Genomic DNA, 16095 nt, shown 5'->3' with positions numbered 1-16095 from the left:
GGGTGGTCATTCTATGTGGGTGTATCTGTACACTGAGACGCACAACCAGACAACTGGGGTAGTGCACGGGAACATCTGTGTCACATGTGGATTACAAGTCCTCAACTCCAGCTGTGCTTCACTGTTGGAGGTGGTAGAGAACAACTGGAATTAGATCCTGTGGGACACACATCAGCCCCCCAGGTGTGTGAGGGGAAGATAAATGTGACCGCAGCAACATCCAGTTTGCTGTTGCTCATCTCTCTCCTCAAACCAGGAGAGAACTATTCAGATTAACAATCGCTTTAGAGTAACATGTTCTTTAGGGTCCTGAACCCAGATCGGGGACATCATGGAGCCATGATCCTCGCTGTTCTTGCTCTGGCGAGGATAAGAAAGCACAAAAGTGATGTTAAATCCATTGGCACAAGCCACACTTTAGTCTTATTTCGGTATTATCAGTGAACCTCTGAATTTTTTGCTGTTTGCCACTGTGTCAAAAACACCTTAGCAGTGTATATAAATGCACGTGGCTGTTATGATGTTATTGCTGGTGTGTGAAGCGACCAGTGCAGTGGGTGTAATGGTTCTCTTAGCCTGAACTGTTTTTGATGACTGGAGAAATTGGAGCTCCTTAAGAAAACATGCAAACCCCTCACAGAGATCTGACCAGGTTTGATCCCAGGACCCTCTTAGTGTGAGACCACAGAGCTAAGGACAATAACACCTGATTTACATAGCACTTACAAATTGGAGAAAATGTTTAAATTATGAAAAAAAAAATAGATTTCTTGAGTTTTTCTGAGTTTGAGAGAGTACAAAGATTAGTGTGACAGTTTTAATGAGACTATCTGGAACAAGTTTAAAACACTTCCTTCTAAATTCTCAGTATTCACTTATCAGCATTCAGTGTGCGCGATGCAATCTATTACTGTTCATGTGACTTTCTGAGAATGTATGAAAAGTGATCGGCTCTACCGCAATGCTCTTGTTTTGAACACCCACAGCAGGACTGAGGCCACGATTACAGTTTCACCTCAACTTTTATCCTAAAATCAGTCAGGCTCGTGCTTCAGTGTAAATGATTTTCACTGATTGATGTTGGTGATATTATGTGATCTACAGTGCATTTTATTTTCACGTCCTTCATCATTCTTTTATCTGCCATTGTGAGCTAAGTGCATGATTTACACTAAACTATCAGTGCACATTAAAGAAAAGCAGGACGACATTCCTTAAAACCTTTTGTTTGATCATTTCTCAAAAATAAGGTGAAATGAACACAGACAGACATTTCTCTCTCAAACAATCACCACGTTATTAAATGATGTAACAGCTCTGTTTCACTCGACATCAGAGACATGTTAAAGTGTGTTGGCTGCATATTAACTCAAAATCCTGAAAACAAAGTTTGGGAGCTGTGATCCAGTTTACTAGATCCTTTACTGAAATAGGAGGATTGTGTGTTTATTAAAATTAAAAATCATCATGGAGTCATTGACAGAAGAGCATCAGCATTCAGCCTGTTAAATTAGATTTTGATATTTTTATTTCAGAAATGATTCCTAACAAAAATGGAGAATATAAAAACACAATCAAAGCAGTAAAGTCCATATTATGAAGTGTTTGCTGTATCAGACAATCATGTTTCCAGTCTGCTGCATCACAACAATTTGAAACGCAAATATAAATGATTCACAACAATGAAAACAATATAGTGCAGATACACATGGTGCTGTAATGAATCTGCTCTTAAACACAATAACAAAATACATTTTCCAAGAGAGATGATAATGATTCACATCAGAGTGAAGAACGAATACATTTACAACTGGTTTCTAACATTTATTATAGATCGAACTGATCACTGATAGAAACAGAAGAATATTCAAAATGATACTCTGAGAGATACATGAATGAGATATGGATAAACATCAAATCACATAAAACAAAAAAGCATAAAATCATTAAAGCTGAAATAAAAAATGAGTACAAAAAAATAAGAATTAAGTCGAAAGATAAAAAAAGTCCATCAATCCTAGGTCCCTGTATTATTATTAACACTATTATTATTACTTATAATAATAATGTTGTTATTAAATGCTGATGAGCATATTAAGTGTGTGTCTGAGCTGAAAGCTGCTGTCCTCTCCTGGTTTTCTGTATCACACAGACCACAACAACACAAAGCATCACCTGCAGACCGCTGAGCAGTATCCACCTGACTCTGTAGAAGGTCAAGTAAACCACAAAAGGCTCTCTGTGGATCAGAACAAATGTTTCTGCTGACAAACACTTAGTCTCTGACTCTAAAACTGTACACCAATACTCTCCTGCATCTTCCAGTGAGACATTAGAGATTATCAGGCTTTCATTGGAAAGAAAGATTCTGATTTGATTTTCAATAATCTCAGTAAATTCAATGATTTTGCCTTCTCTTTTGATCGAATTCATAAACCACCGGGGCTTCATACCCAGTTTTCTCTCAGTAGTACATGTGAGATTGACTTCATCTCCCTCTGAGAAGACCTCTACTGCAGGTGGACTAAATTTGGGGCACACCAAAAGTTTGTACCATTGTTTTATGGTTTGACCTCCACAGGTGTACCAACCGGAATCATTTAACATTAGCAATGGAAGCACCAGCGAGTAGTTTTGACCGACTTCTTCATAAGTCTTCGAGCCCATTTCCCACTTCCTCCAAACCGGGTGTTGGTCATGAATGAAGGGACACTGCAGCACAGCTGTCTCTCCCACTGAGCCATGGACTATCTTTGCTGCTTTGGTCAAACGTACTGAGTGAGTGCTCACACACTGCTGTTGGTTCATCACCAGGCAGATGTACAATGTTTGTAATGTGATGAAGACGTGAAGAAGTGACGTTTTTTTTACCTCCAGGAAACTTTCTCTTAAACTGTTCACCTTCAAAGCTGTGCCATCATCTAAAACTGTTAGCTTTAAGTCTTTGTTATACGTAAAGTCATGTTTGATCCACTTCACCGTCAGATCCTCACCTGCGCCTTCGCATCGTACGTCCACTATGGCTTTGTGTGTTACAATACGTGTTGTTTCCTTACTTACTGTCTTACACACAGTCAGGCTGATGTTTCTCTCATATGTCACGCTGCCCTGAGTCCAGCACACATCTTGGTACAGTCCAGAGTCTGAGTGGGTCAGGTTGTTGAGAGTAAATGAAGGAGAACCATGAAATGTCTCAGGAAATGAGAGTCATCCTGTCAGATCTTCATGTACTGTGAAGTTTCTGTTCCAGGGGTCAGAGATGTTCCACAGGACCAGAGTATCTTCACCAACACGTCTGGAGGTGATGCAGGAGCTGTTTTGATCTGGGAGCTTGAATTCAAGAGAGCCTCCTTCTTCAATAGTGAGAATAAATTCTTCTGCATGAATGTTGCTGATGAGAGTGAACAGCAGGGAGAAGCAGAGCTGTGCGACTGCAGCCATCCTGCTCGGAGGTCTCCTGGTCAGTGTAACATAAACACTGACACTGCTCGCTTCATCAGCTTCCTGTTTGTGGTTGGAGGAGGAACGCCACTTCTTTATCACATCATCAGATTTATGCATGAAACATTTGACTGGTTATCCAGTGGTCTGTCTGCTTAATGTTCACTTCACTATATGTCTATTTTTTCATCATCTCTTTCTCATTATTTCTCTCCCCTCCTTCGTCACTGCTCCCGCTCCTTCCTCATTTCCACCTCATCCAAAACACAAAAACATGCATAAACACTCTTATTTACTCATAAAATCGTCAAGTTATTTATTAGATTAGATAAACAAAACTCTCACCTCCCAACAACTGACAGGAGCCGACTAAACAACAACAGCTGGTTAAATGCTAATATTAAGCTAACATTTTGCCAGATACTTTTAGGTCCGAGTGTCTTAAAAATCACACTTTCCGTCTGACTGAGAATCAGTTTCCCTCATTTTGACAGATTCAAGTGGAAATTCTAAGTGATTCTAAGTGTTGAACTCATATTATTATTTGTATTAGAGGATCAGAGATGTAAAAGCCTAGTTTCTGCTGTTCAATACTGAAGAAATTTAGACTTGCAAATTATGTAAAATTGCAGAATATTGCAGAATGTTTTTAAGGTTATCTGCTATAAAAACTCGGGCCAGGAAAATCTCCTTCATGTTTTGTGTTTTATTCTCAGTTACTTTCACACAAAGGCATCTGCTGTGATGTTCACAATTCTGATGAAGTCTCACATGTATCAGTACTGATAAATGTTCAGAATTATAATATTTCTGGCTGTCTGAGGCTAAATTGAATCGAATCAAATCGGGACCTTGGGAATGAGAATCGAATGGATAATAGAAACCAGTGATGGTACCCAGCCCTAGTCAGCAGCCTAGGCCCGACAGAAGTGGATGTAGCTGTGAATAAGAAAAGATGAAAAGAACTACTGATAACTTTTTTGTTAAGTTAAGGCCTGATCCATCTGAAATTCATAGCCAGTGTTCTGACACGGAGCCATCAATCTCTGAATGCTGAAAAAGCACAGTGTATCCAGAAAACACATTATATGCTGCGATAAATGCACTGCCCAAGTGTCCCCTCTCCCCACTGCTTTTCAGCGGCAGGCAGCAGCAGACAGGTCGTCAGAGGAGGCCGAGATGATGGTTAAGTTTAACATTGTCTACAATACTACCAAAGAGTGCCAAACCACTTTAAGCACAAGCACAAGATTTTTAGTTAATCATTTACAAATCGATATGGACTGTACGGACGGCAATTTTCCTCCCAAAAAAGTGCACATGTAAAATTGCGGTGCTAAACGAAATGGTGAAAAACTTGGGTGCGCCTAACTTTACATTTTTGTATTTTTTATTTTTTTACATTTAGGCGCACCACACATATACACACATACACACACATATATATATACACACATACACACATACATATACACACATACACATATACATATACACACATACATATACACACACATATACACACATATATATATACACACATACACACATACATATACACACATACACATATACATATACACACATACATATACACACACACACACATACACACATATATATATACACACATACACACATACATATACACACATACACATATACATATACACACATACATATACACACACACACACACACACACATATATATATATACACATATACACACACACACACACATACACACACACACACACATATACACACACACACACACACATATATATATACACACATACATATACACACACACACACACACATATATATATACACACATACATATACATATACACACATACATATACACACATACACACACATATACATATACACACATACATATACATATACACACATACATATACACACATACACATACACATATATACACACACATACATATACACACACACACACACACACACATATATACCGATATACAAAAGAGATGTGCCTGAACATCACTCTTGTTAAGTTGGGACAACTCAAGAGGAGCATGGAGTCTCCTCTTCAATTTGCCAGTTTACTCACAATACAGTACTGTGCTTAGGTTTGGAGTCACCCTTCATTTCTTACAGTTTTTGCCCGTTGCTTGAACACTACAAACCCATGCTTAGACTAAAGTAACACAACTTGAAGCTTTTGTTACCATACCTCAAACACATGTACCCATACCTTAAACAAAAGCGCTGCTTTACACCCTAGTTGCAATTATGCAACACACTTACTCCTTTATGCAACACACATGGTCCTGCATGCTACACTCTATTTCATACATAAGACACTTTGTTCACAAAATGAAATTTCAGGGTGCCATTTGGAAAACACATGTATCCAAAATACAAAACACATCGGGTAATTGCAACCACTCAAATACACACCTGAAGGCACTTACTTGCAAAACTGAACACCAATTAACCAACTACAAAAAGCCCTCAGTTTAGCCAATTCAAGAACTTTGCAAGCATGGATGGAGGGAGAGCAAGAAGAAGAGGAGGAGGAGGAGGTCGAAGTCGAAGAGGCCATGCACGGACCCATATTTCTGATGATATAAGAGCAACTTTGGTGGACCATGTCATCAACCATGGCCTGACTATGAGGGAAGCTGGGCAGAGAGTCCACCCACATCTAAGCTGCTTCACAGTGGCATCTGTAATACAGTTTTTGCCCGTTGCTTGAACACTATAAACCCATGCTCAGACTAAAGTAACACAACGTGAAGCTTTTGTTACCATACCTCAAACACATGTACCCATACCTTAAACAAAAGCGCTGCTTTGCACCCCAGTACCAATTATGCAACACTCCTACTCCTTTATGCAACACTCCTACTCCTTTATGCAACACACCTACCCCTTTATGCAACACACATGGTCCTGCATGCTACACTCTATTTCATACATAAGACACTTCGCTCACAAAATGAAATGTCAGGGTGCCATTCGGAAAACACATGTATCCAAAATACAAAACACATGGGGTAATTGCAACCACTCAAATACACACCTGAAGGCACTTACTTGCAAAACCGAACACCAATTAGCCAACTACAAAAAGCCCTCAGCGTAGCCATTTCAAGAACTTCGCAAGCATGGATGGAGGGAGAGCAAGAGGAAGAGGTAGAGGAAGAGGTAGAGGAAGAGGTAGAGGAAGAGGTGGAGGAGGAGGTGGAGGTGGAGGAGGAGGCCGAAGAGGCCATGCACGGACCCATATTTCTGATGAAATAAGAGCAACTTTGGTGGACCATGTCATCAACCATGGCCTGACTATGAGGGAAGCTGGGCAGAGAGTCCACCCACATCTAAGCTGCTTCACAGTGGCATCTGTAATACGAACATTCCGACTAGAAAAAGGTATGTCGTCACCTCCATACCTTCTGCTCTACTCAGATGGTTCCATAGCACTGTTCTACAGTATATCACATTACCATATCAAGTGTACGGGGTGCTAATGCTCCTTTTGCAGCCAAAGTGGCTGATTCCTTATATTGAAGTACAGTGTTGTACAGTGGATGACACAGTACATACAGTAAAGTACTGTATGAAAAATAAGCAAACCGATGACAATATGTGGTTGTATTTCTCTAGACTGACCCGGAGACCTTCTGGGGGTGGACGGCAACGCCTGTTCACACAACAGCAGGAACTTGCCGTTGTGGACCTAGTGAGGGCAGACAATGCCATCCGTCTCCACCAGCTACGACGGAAAATACTTGCAGACAGGCGAGTGTTCAGCAACATAGACCATGTGAGCATCACCACCATCAGACGCATCTTGGGTAAACACAGCATCACCATGAAGCAGCTCTACAGAGTCCCATTCGAGAGGAACAGTGACAGGGTCAAAGGACTTCGAGCTGAATATGTACGGGTACGTGTAACTGTCCCTTACATTTACAATAGAGTATTGGTGAAGTCCAGTAGCAGCTGAATATGTACCATATCAGTACCACATGGATCTATTCTGAGAGCTACACAGGTACCTGTGTGATGGGGTGAGGGTGCTGTATGTGTAGCACTGTAGTACAGTGACATGTTCCCCTTTTTTTCAGAGGATCATGGCCATGGATGGAGCTGCACAGCCTCATGAATACATTTTCATTGATGAAGCTGGATTCGACCTGAGCAAAACAAGACGACGGGGTCGTAATGTACTTGGCCAAAGGGCAATTGTGCACGTCCCAGGGCAGCGCGGGGGAAACATCACATTATGTGCCGCCATATGCCTTCGAGGACTTCTGCACCATCATGCAATGCTAGGTCCATACAATAGCCAACACATACTCACATTTCTAGATGCTCTCCATAACATAGTTGTACAGAACAGACCAGATCAGCCCAGGTTTGTGGTGATATGGGATAATGTCAGTTTCCATCGGGCTGCTCTGGTCCAGGCCTGGTTCACCGACCACAATCAATTTGAAGTGGTATACTTGCCCCCTTACTCACCATTTTTAAACCCTATTGAGGAATTTTTTTCGGCTTGGAGATGGCGAGTATATGACCGCCAACCACATGCCCGCATGCCTCTTCTGCAGGCAATGGAACAGGCCTGCGGCGACATTGAGGTGACAGCGATCCATGGATGGTTTCGGCATGCAAGAGGGTATTTTCCCCGGTGCCTAGCGGGAGAGGACATAGCTTGCGATGTTGATGAGGTCCTGTGGCCAGACCCCAACAGACGGCGGGATCCATGAGCCCACTTATGCACACTTGTCATGGTTTTTTGTGTTTACAGTATAGTGTTTTTTCTATTGCAGTATTATTGTGTTGTGTGTGTGTTTTTTTTTTTTTTTTTTTTTTTTTTTTTTTTTTGCTTCATCTGAATTCATGGTACTGCAATGTACACTATTGAGTAGGTCTATTTGCGTTTTTGGTTGTTTGGCAATGTGTCTCCTGTAAATGTGCCTTCTGAATACACAATGGAATTCAAGGACTGCAGTGTTTTATGTAAAGAAGACTAGTGTGTTCCCCCTGATCTGTAAGTGTTTGCATATGATGCAAGTATGTGTCATTTTGTCAACAGAGTTACATTTTGACAGAGGAATGTTAGGTTTTGACAGCAGAGTTTAGGTTTTGGGAGTGGAGTTTCATTTTGGCACAGATGTGTATGGTATATTTCCCAGTGTTGTGTCGTGTTTACTTGTGTTTAGAGTTTTGGCACAATGAGCGACGTTTTGCAAAATGTGTTCAAGCAACGGGCAAAAACTGTAATACTTTGGTACAAATACTTTGGACATAGGAAATATGTACATATGTAAAAAGCTTGAAATTCAGTATTTGGTGTTAACACCTTTAGCCTGCAACACAGACCAAACTCTCACTGAACTCTACTTAAGGAAATTAGAAGAAAGATGTCTTCAGGAACAGTTCTCTGGACTTTGGGGAGGCCAATCCCTGACTGTTTTTATATCTAGGTATGCTTTTACTGCATTGGCAGTATGTCATACTGAAAAATGAAGCCATGTCAAATCAGATGTCTTATTTAGTATCAATGGCTGTGTGATTATGTCGTTTTTGGTGCATGAAGCATTCCCTTAGCCTGAAATGTATTTTTTGGCTGGAGAAATTTAAGCTCCTGAAGAAAACATGTTACTGTGAGGTCACAGAGCTAACCAGAGGAAAATAACACTTTGCTGTGAATTATTTACACATAGCAAAAAATGCAAATGATGAAAAAGAGTTGTTAGTTTCTTGTTTGCAGGGTTTCAAAAAAGTATAAAGATTAGTGTGACAGTTTTAATCAGATTCTCAGATGAATACATTTCCTTCTAAATTCTCAGTATTCACCGATCAGCATTTAACCAAACATTTTTTTATCTCTGTGCCTAAAAAGACTCAAAGCTGACTTTCCACGGCAGCTGGTTAACCAGATACTGTAGAGATGTAATCTATTACTCTTCCGAGAAAGAAGGTGTCTCTGAGATGTACTTACAGTGATCGTGTATCTAGCAATGATTTCTTTTAAAACAACTAGAATGAGACCATGATTATAGCTCCTCCCAAATCATATTCAAAAACAGCCAGGTGTTTAATTTTTATTTTTTAAACGAAGCAGAAGCGAGCTTGCAGAGTTGGAGACAGCCTCACAAACCACCAACCTCCCAGCCTTTTCCTCACTAATACCAGATCCCTCCTCAACTAAATGCAGTCATGGAGAAGCTGAAGTTCACATCTAACTAGCGGAGAAGTTGAACTGCTTTTTTGCTTGTTGTCCTCAGAATTAAGAGTCACTATAAAGGCATCAGCCTCCTGCTTCAGTACAAACTGCTCTCCCTCCTGGCTGCAGCACAGTTCCTCCTCCTCCTCTTTACTCTGTGGAGGCTCTGGCTCCTCCTGGTCATCCAGACCCTCCTCTTGCAATGCACCAGAGAAATGGGCAGTGGTTTCTCAGAGTGACCCAAAAAAATTATGTTGTTTGAATAAAAATTGAACAATATTTTGTTCTAACCAGTTTCCAAATCCATGCTGCACTTTTTCAGAGAGCAACTTAAAGTCTCCAGAGCTCAGAAATCAAATTAAAGGTGCAGTTGCAATTTAATTACGCCATATTCTTCCTTTTTTACTTCTCAGAACATAAACAGCAAATTTATAAAGAAAAAATAAATGCCTGTTTTTATTCCCTTATTTGGACTCTCAGTCCTCAAGAAGCGACTCATTCTCACCACTAGGAGGCGCCATCTCCCCATTCTCCTCCTTTAGTGGCTGAAAGCGGCAGTGACGTGGATTATTTAACTCAGTGTGTTATTTTGCAAAAAGTAAAACCATAAAAATTGTTTATTTCTGTATTTTGATTTCAGTTTTTTCTGTTTATATTTTTCTACAGTGTGAACAACAAGAGAGGAATAATGATATTAAGAAAGTTTGATCCCAAAAAGTTGATTCTGCTCATCTGGACGTAGTGTTTTCTGTGGGAGAAACGGTTCGTCACTCATCCAGGTGACTTCTTCAGTCTCAGCTGACTGCAGGTTTCCCCAACCTTATAAACAGTACATTTGCACAATGACTGAAACCAGCACCACTGAAGGAACAATGGGCTGGGAGGTCAGTTCCTTAATCATTTAAGGTTTGACTCATCATCAACTGGAGCACAAACTGGGTGTCATCAGGACGCTACAACACAGACCGAATAACATCCCCACAGACACAGCGGCCAGGGAAGCAGAAGAACATCGTATCAAGAAGGCCCTGAATAAATGTGGTTATCACAGCAGCAACATCCAGTTTGTTTTTTCTCATCTTACTTTAGACGTTTTTCTTGAACCAGGAGCGAAATAACCAGATTAACAATCGCTTTAGAGTAACAATTTCTTTGGGGCCTTGGAAAGTTAGTTATTAGTCTATTTTTAGACACAGCCGTTCACCTGAATCCTGATAAGTGAATACTGAGAGTGTTGCAGGAAATGTTTTTAGTTTTCCTCCATTAGTGCTGTCACACTTATCTTTATTCTTATTTTCACAGGTGTGCAGAGACATTCTTTGGGGCATGTGGCCAAGCCAAAAAAGGGCAAATTATTTTTTATAAATATTTCTAATAATATTTGGGTGGCATTCAGAGACACTATCCATCCTCTTATCCTTGTGAGGATCACAGCTGGGCTGGAGTCTATCCCGGCTGTCATAGGGCCAGAAGCAGGATACACTCTGGACAGGTTCCTAGCCTGTTACAGGGCTAACACATAGAGACAGACAACAATTCAAACTCACATTTACATCTATCGGCAATTTAGACTCATCAATTACCCTAACCCCACTAACTGCATGTCTCAGACTGTGGGAGGAAGCCGAAGTACCCAGAGAGAACCCATGCAAACACGGGGAAAACATGCAAACTCCACACAGAAAGATCCCGGCTGAGTGGTGGAGTTGAACTCAGGAACTTCACCTTAGAAAGAGATTGAAGTCCCCCCAGCTGCGTTTACATCACACCTAAGAGAGGATAAAAGGTCTTTATGTCCAACCTTATGTGATTAAAAATGATCAAAGTGCTAAAACAGAGCTTTTCTCTAATGCCTATTAAGAAATTAGAATGACACTGATTCTAATAACAAGCATCACTGTAGCCTGTACAGGGTCTGATCTTGGTGTGTAAATGTGTGGTGCAGGATGGAGCTGGGCTACTCATCGTCAGTTCGTTCAGTCACCCTCTGGGGTCACTAGGCCTTGTCTGTGCTCCACTCTTCATTCGTGTTAAGCCGTGTGATTAACTCTGTTTCTTTGTGCTCCGGTCCGCATTCACTGCTCACTTTCACCATTGCCATTCCTCATTAAGGAAATCCTCTATTAGTCGCTTCGCCTGCCTAAAGGAACCATACCCCCCCCCCAATTGATCATTAATCAGTGATCAATGGGATTTGATCTGTGGTTTTTGATTAATAGTCATGACAATTTGCATATTAATGATCAAGGAACTGACCTCACAGCCCATTGTTCCTTCAGTGGGCTGTGAGGTCATTGTGCAAATGTACTACTTATAAGGTTGATGAAACCTGCAGTTGGCTCAGAGTGAAGAAGTCACTTGGATGAGTGAAGAAACATTTCTCCCGCTGAAAATGCTACATCCAGATGACCAGAATCAATTTTTGGGGATATCAGATTTCAGTTTAAAAAGGGAAACTATATAATTAATTAACTAAAAATGCTAGTTTTGCAAGAAAACCTGATGAGATGGAATTTTTAAATGATTTTTCCCAGTTTCACTGAGTCAAAAATATATAAGAAACAAAAATAAAAATCCTGTGCAGTTTTTTTGGTTACAGACCTATCTAATCCACATCAATGTTTTTTTCAGCCATTAACTCTGGTTGTGTGCACCCCCACCCCCTCACTTTAGTGTTCCAGTCACAATTGACCAGTCTGTTTTAGCAGCTCTTAAATAAACATAAGAAATATTTTCCCCACCAAATTCAGTTCAGTGGGCCATTCAGGGGGTCTGACGCCAAAGGGTGGGTGCTGGGTGGATTCCCATTCATTTCCTATGGCGGTCACTCTTGACCAGGAACACCACACAATGTTTTAACAACATTGATTAAAACACTCAAAATTTAAAGAAAAGGGTGCCCATCACTTTTATATGTTCAAGTGCATAGTGCAAAGGATGTAAAACACAACATTTATTTATGAGTTTTTAATTTGTAAATCGGTCAGATTTGACCCGAAAGCAACAGAAAGAAGGCGAATGAGCAGATGGCGCCATCTAGTGGTGAGGGTGAGTGGGCTGGTGAAGACTGTGGGTAAAACAAACGTTATTATATTGCAACCATTAAAGGAGGAAAATGGGAAAAGTTCCACCACAGCAGACCCTGTCATGAACTTTAGATTTAGAAACACAGAGCTGAAAGCAGACAGGAAAACAAGACCTTACCTTATGATGTTGTAATCATCACTCTGTGTGCGTCTTATTTGTGTGATCAGTGTTTTCTGTTGTTGATACAGATACTAAACTGCAGCGAGGCAAAGAGAAATGAAACCAGAAACACACGTCTCATCTTTTACCCATAAAGAAAGCACTCCACTGTTGGTACATCTCTGAAACGCCTTCTTTCACATGAAGTCACAATGAGACTTTTTAATTAAAAAATAAATTCTGCAGAATTATCACCTCACACAGAGATTGTTTCTTTTGCATTCACTATTTTTCCATAGGCTGTTTGAGGTCAGATATGAATAAACAGTGTTGAACATGATAATCAAAACCAACCACAGTGGGATGCAAAAGTTTGGGTAACCTTGTTAATAGTCATTATTCTCCTGTGTAAGTTGTTGGTTGTTACAATAACAAAAAGTCAGTTAAATATATCATATAGGAGACACACACAGTGATATTTGAGAAGTGAAATGAAGTTTATTGCATTTACAGAAAGTGTGCAATAATTGTTTAAACAAAATCAGGCAGGTGCATAAATTTGGGCACTACAAAAAATAAATGAAATCAATATTTAGTAGATCTGCCTTTAGCAGAAATTACAGCCTCTAAACGCTTCCTGTAGGTTCCAATGAGAGTCTGGATTGTGGTTGAAGGCATTTTGGACCATTCCTCTTTACAAAACATCTCCCGTTCATTCAGGTTTGATGGCTTCCGAGCATGGACAGCTCTCTTTAACTCACACCACAGGTTTTCAATAATATTCAGGTCTGGGGACTGAGATGAACGTTCCAGTACGTTGTACTGGTTCCTCTGCATGAAAGCCTTAGTGGATTTTGAGCAGTGTTTCGGGTCGTTGTCTTGTTGAAAGATCCAGTGCCGGCGCAGCTTCAGCTCTGTCACTGATTCCTGGACATTGGTCTCCAGAATCTGCTGATACTGAGTGGAATCCATGTGTCCCTCAGCTTTGACAAGATTCCCAGTCCCTGCACTGGCCACACAGCCCCACAGCATGATGGAGCCACCACCATGTAGGTAGCAGGTGTTTTTCTTGGAATGCTGTGTTCTTTTTTCTCCATGCATAACGCCCCTTGTTATGCCCAAATAACTCAATCTTAGTTTCATCAGTCCACAGCACCTTATTCCAGAATGAAGCTGGGTTGTCCAAATGTGCTTTAGCGGCTCTGTTTGTGCTGTGGGCGGAGAAAAGGCTTCCTCTGCATCACTCTCACATACAGCATCTCCTTGTGTAAAATGCGCTGAATGGTTGAACGATGCACAGTGACTCCATCTGCTGCAAGATGATGTTGTAGGTCTTTGGTGCTGGTCTGTGGGTTGTCTCTGACTGTTCTCTCCATTCGTCGCTTCGGTCTATCTGAGATTTTTCTTGGTCTGTCACTTCGAGCCTTAACTTGAACTGAGCCTGTGGCCTTCTATTTTCTCAATATGTTCCTAACTGTGGAAACAGACAGCTTAAATCTCTGAGACATCTTTCTGTATCCTTCCCCTAAACCATGACCATGTTGCTACTCTTCAGAGAAAATTAAAAGAGGAGGGAAACTTACAGTTGACCCCCTTAAATACTCTTTCTCATTATTGGATTCACCTGTGTATGTAGGTCAGGGGTCACTGAGTTTACTAAGCCAATTTGAGTTCCAATAATAAAGTCTAAAGGTTTTGGAATTAATAAAATGACAACAGTGCCCAAATTTATGCACCTGCCTGATTTTGTTTAAACAATTATTGCACACTTTCTGTAAATGCAATAAACTTCATTTCACTTCTCAAATATCACTGTGTGTGTCTCCTATATCATATATTTACTGACATTTTTTATTGTAACAACCAACGATTTATACAGGAAAATAATGACTATTAACAAGGTTGCCCAAACTTTTGCATCCCACTGTATCACATTTAAGCAAATAATACCGAACATAACTAAGTGACAGGAACTGACTTCCAGAGCACTCTCGGGTTTTGGACTTGCATGGTCCATGCGCAGTTGGAGGCCCATCCAAGAGGCAGATATTAGTTCTTGAAACTATATCAAAACATATAGCTTTTTGTTTCTTTTTTTTTCTTGGTATCATAACAGTGACATCATTGGTAATTTGCCCTTTCTTTCCTGCACTGCTGAGGCTAGTGGTCTCTCCCAAAGTCAGCTAGCTAGTAGATACGGTACTGCTACGGTACAAAATAAAGGAAACAGGCCTGATGGGAAAACTTAAAATCACTATTTGCTGTTTAAACCAGTTCAGGATGGATCTTCATTCAGTCCGGCAGATGTTGTGTGTTTAGTCTCGCCTCACAGAAGAGGCAGGAGAGCCATGTTTGTCTTCATGGTCAGCCAACATCGGGGAGATGAAAGCAGGAGGGAACTGAAGTGGACACGGATGCATTTCAACACTATTTTTCATAGTTAACTTCCTAACTAAAAGACGTGACCTGGAGAAATAGCGACCTTGCTGCTGTAAAGAGAGCCGTTCCAATTCTTACCCTCGCCCTCTTAATAGTGTCTCTGTGTTTCATTTCCCTTACCTGTTCATGTGTGGCTCTCTTTGTTTCTTCTCAGCTCTGCTGTATGTTCATTGTTTTACTTGTTTATTCCCTGATGTTGTGTCAGTCTGTGTGTCTTAAGTGTGCGTCTCTGTGCTCTGCACAATCATGACGGATTTATGTCCTCAAAGTCTGCCTGGATCTAAATGAAGGAGCCAGGCGGCCCTCACCAGTACAGGGCCTGCTGCAACACACAAACAAAGACATATGCATGCAGAAATATCCCTACTTTACCTGATTATTATTATTAGTAGTAGTAAGATAGAAAAAAGTTGTATTTTTCCCTGTTGTCACATCCAAAAAGTTGTTTTCCTGATGAAAGCTCTCCAACCTACACTTCATTATTGATTCAACACTCACTCTGGAACAGGACCGTGTTACTGTCAGGAGGTGCTGAAGGGAGGTGGTGGTTAAGATAAGATAAGATAAGATAACCTTTATTAGTCCCACACGTGGGAAATTTGTTTTGTCACAGCAGGAAGTGGACAGTGCAAAAGTTATGAGGCAAAAATTAGAATACAATAAGAATAAATACAGTACACAACTGTACAGAATAGAATAAAATACTATATACAGTAGAATAAAATAAAATAAATATACAATAAGATAAAAATAGAATACAAATACAAATACTATATACAACTGAGTAAAAAATACGATGACAGAAA

General features: G+C 40.5%; 1 protein-coding gene and 1 long non-coding RNA gene across 2 annotated transcripts; one reads left to right on the top strand and one right to left on the bottom strand.

The window, feature by feature from the left end:
- The first annotated feature begins 6847 nt into the window (after positions 1 to 6847).
- On the top strand, positions 6848 to 8201 carry LOC120742129. Its single transcript, XM_040045271.1, has 2 exons — positions 6848 to 7375; positions 7557 to 8201. The coding sequence occupies exons 1-2, from the start codon at positions 6956 to 6958 to the stop codon at positions 8199 to 8201; spliced, it is 1065 nt and encodes a 354-aa protein (XP_039901205.1). The 5' UTR covers positions 6848 to 6955.
- Positions 8202 to 11089: 2888 nt separating this feature from the next.
- Positions 11090 to 13272, bottom strand: LOC120742123. Its single transcript, XR_005697771.1, has 2 exons — positions 12869 to 13272; positions 11090 to 11804 (listed from the first exon to the last, which is right to left on the bottom strand). It is a non-coding gene; the product is annotated as an uncharacterized LOC120742123 (long non-coding RNA).
- Positions 13273 to 16095: the final 2823 nt, after the last annotated feature.

This window comes from Simochromis diagramma, unplaced genomic scaffold, assembly GCF_900408965.1.
Source record: "Simochromis diagramma unplaced genomic scaffold, fSimDia1.1 OVJJ01000634.1, whole genome shotgun sequence".
Taxonomy (NCBI): domain Eukaryota; kingdom Metazoa; phylum Chordata; class Actinopteri; order Cichliformes; family Cichlidae; genus Simochromis; species Simochromis diagramma.
This window is presented reverse-complemented; position numbering and strand designations above follow the sequence as displayed.

Coding starts and splice junctions, on each gene's coding strand:
- LOC120742129 (XM_040045271.1), top strand. CDS start 6,956: ATGCTCCTTTTGCAGCCAAAGTGGCTGATTCCTTATATTGAAGTACAG. Junction 7,376..7,556: donor TTCGAGCTGAATATGTACGG/GTACGTGTAACT, acceptor CCTTTTTTTCAG/AGGATCATGGCCATGGATGG.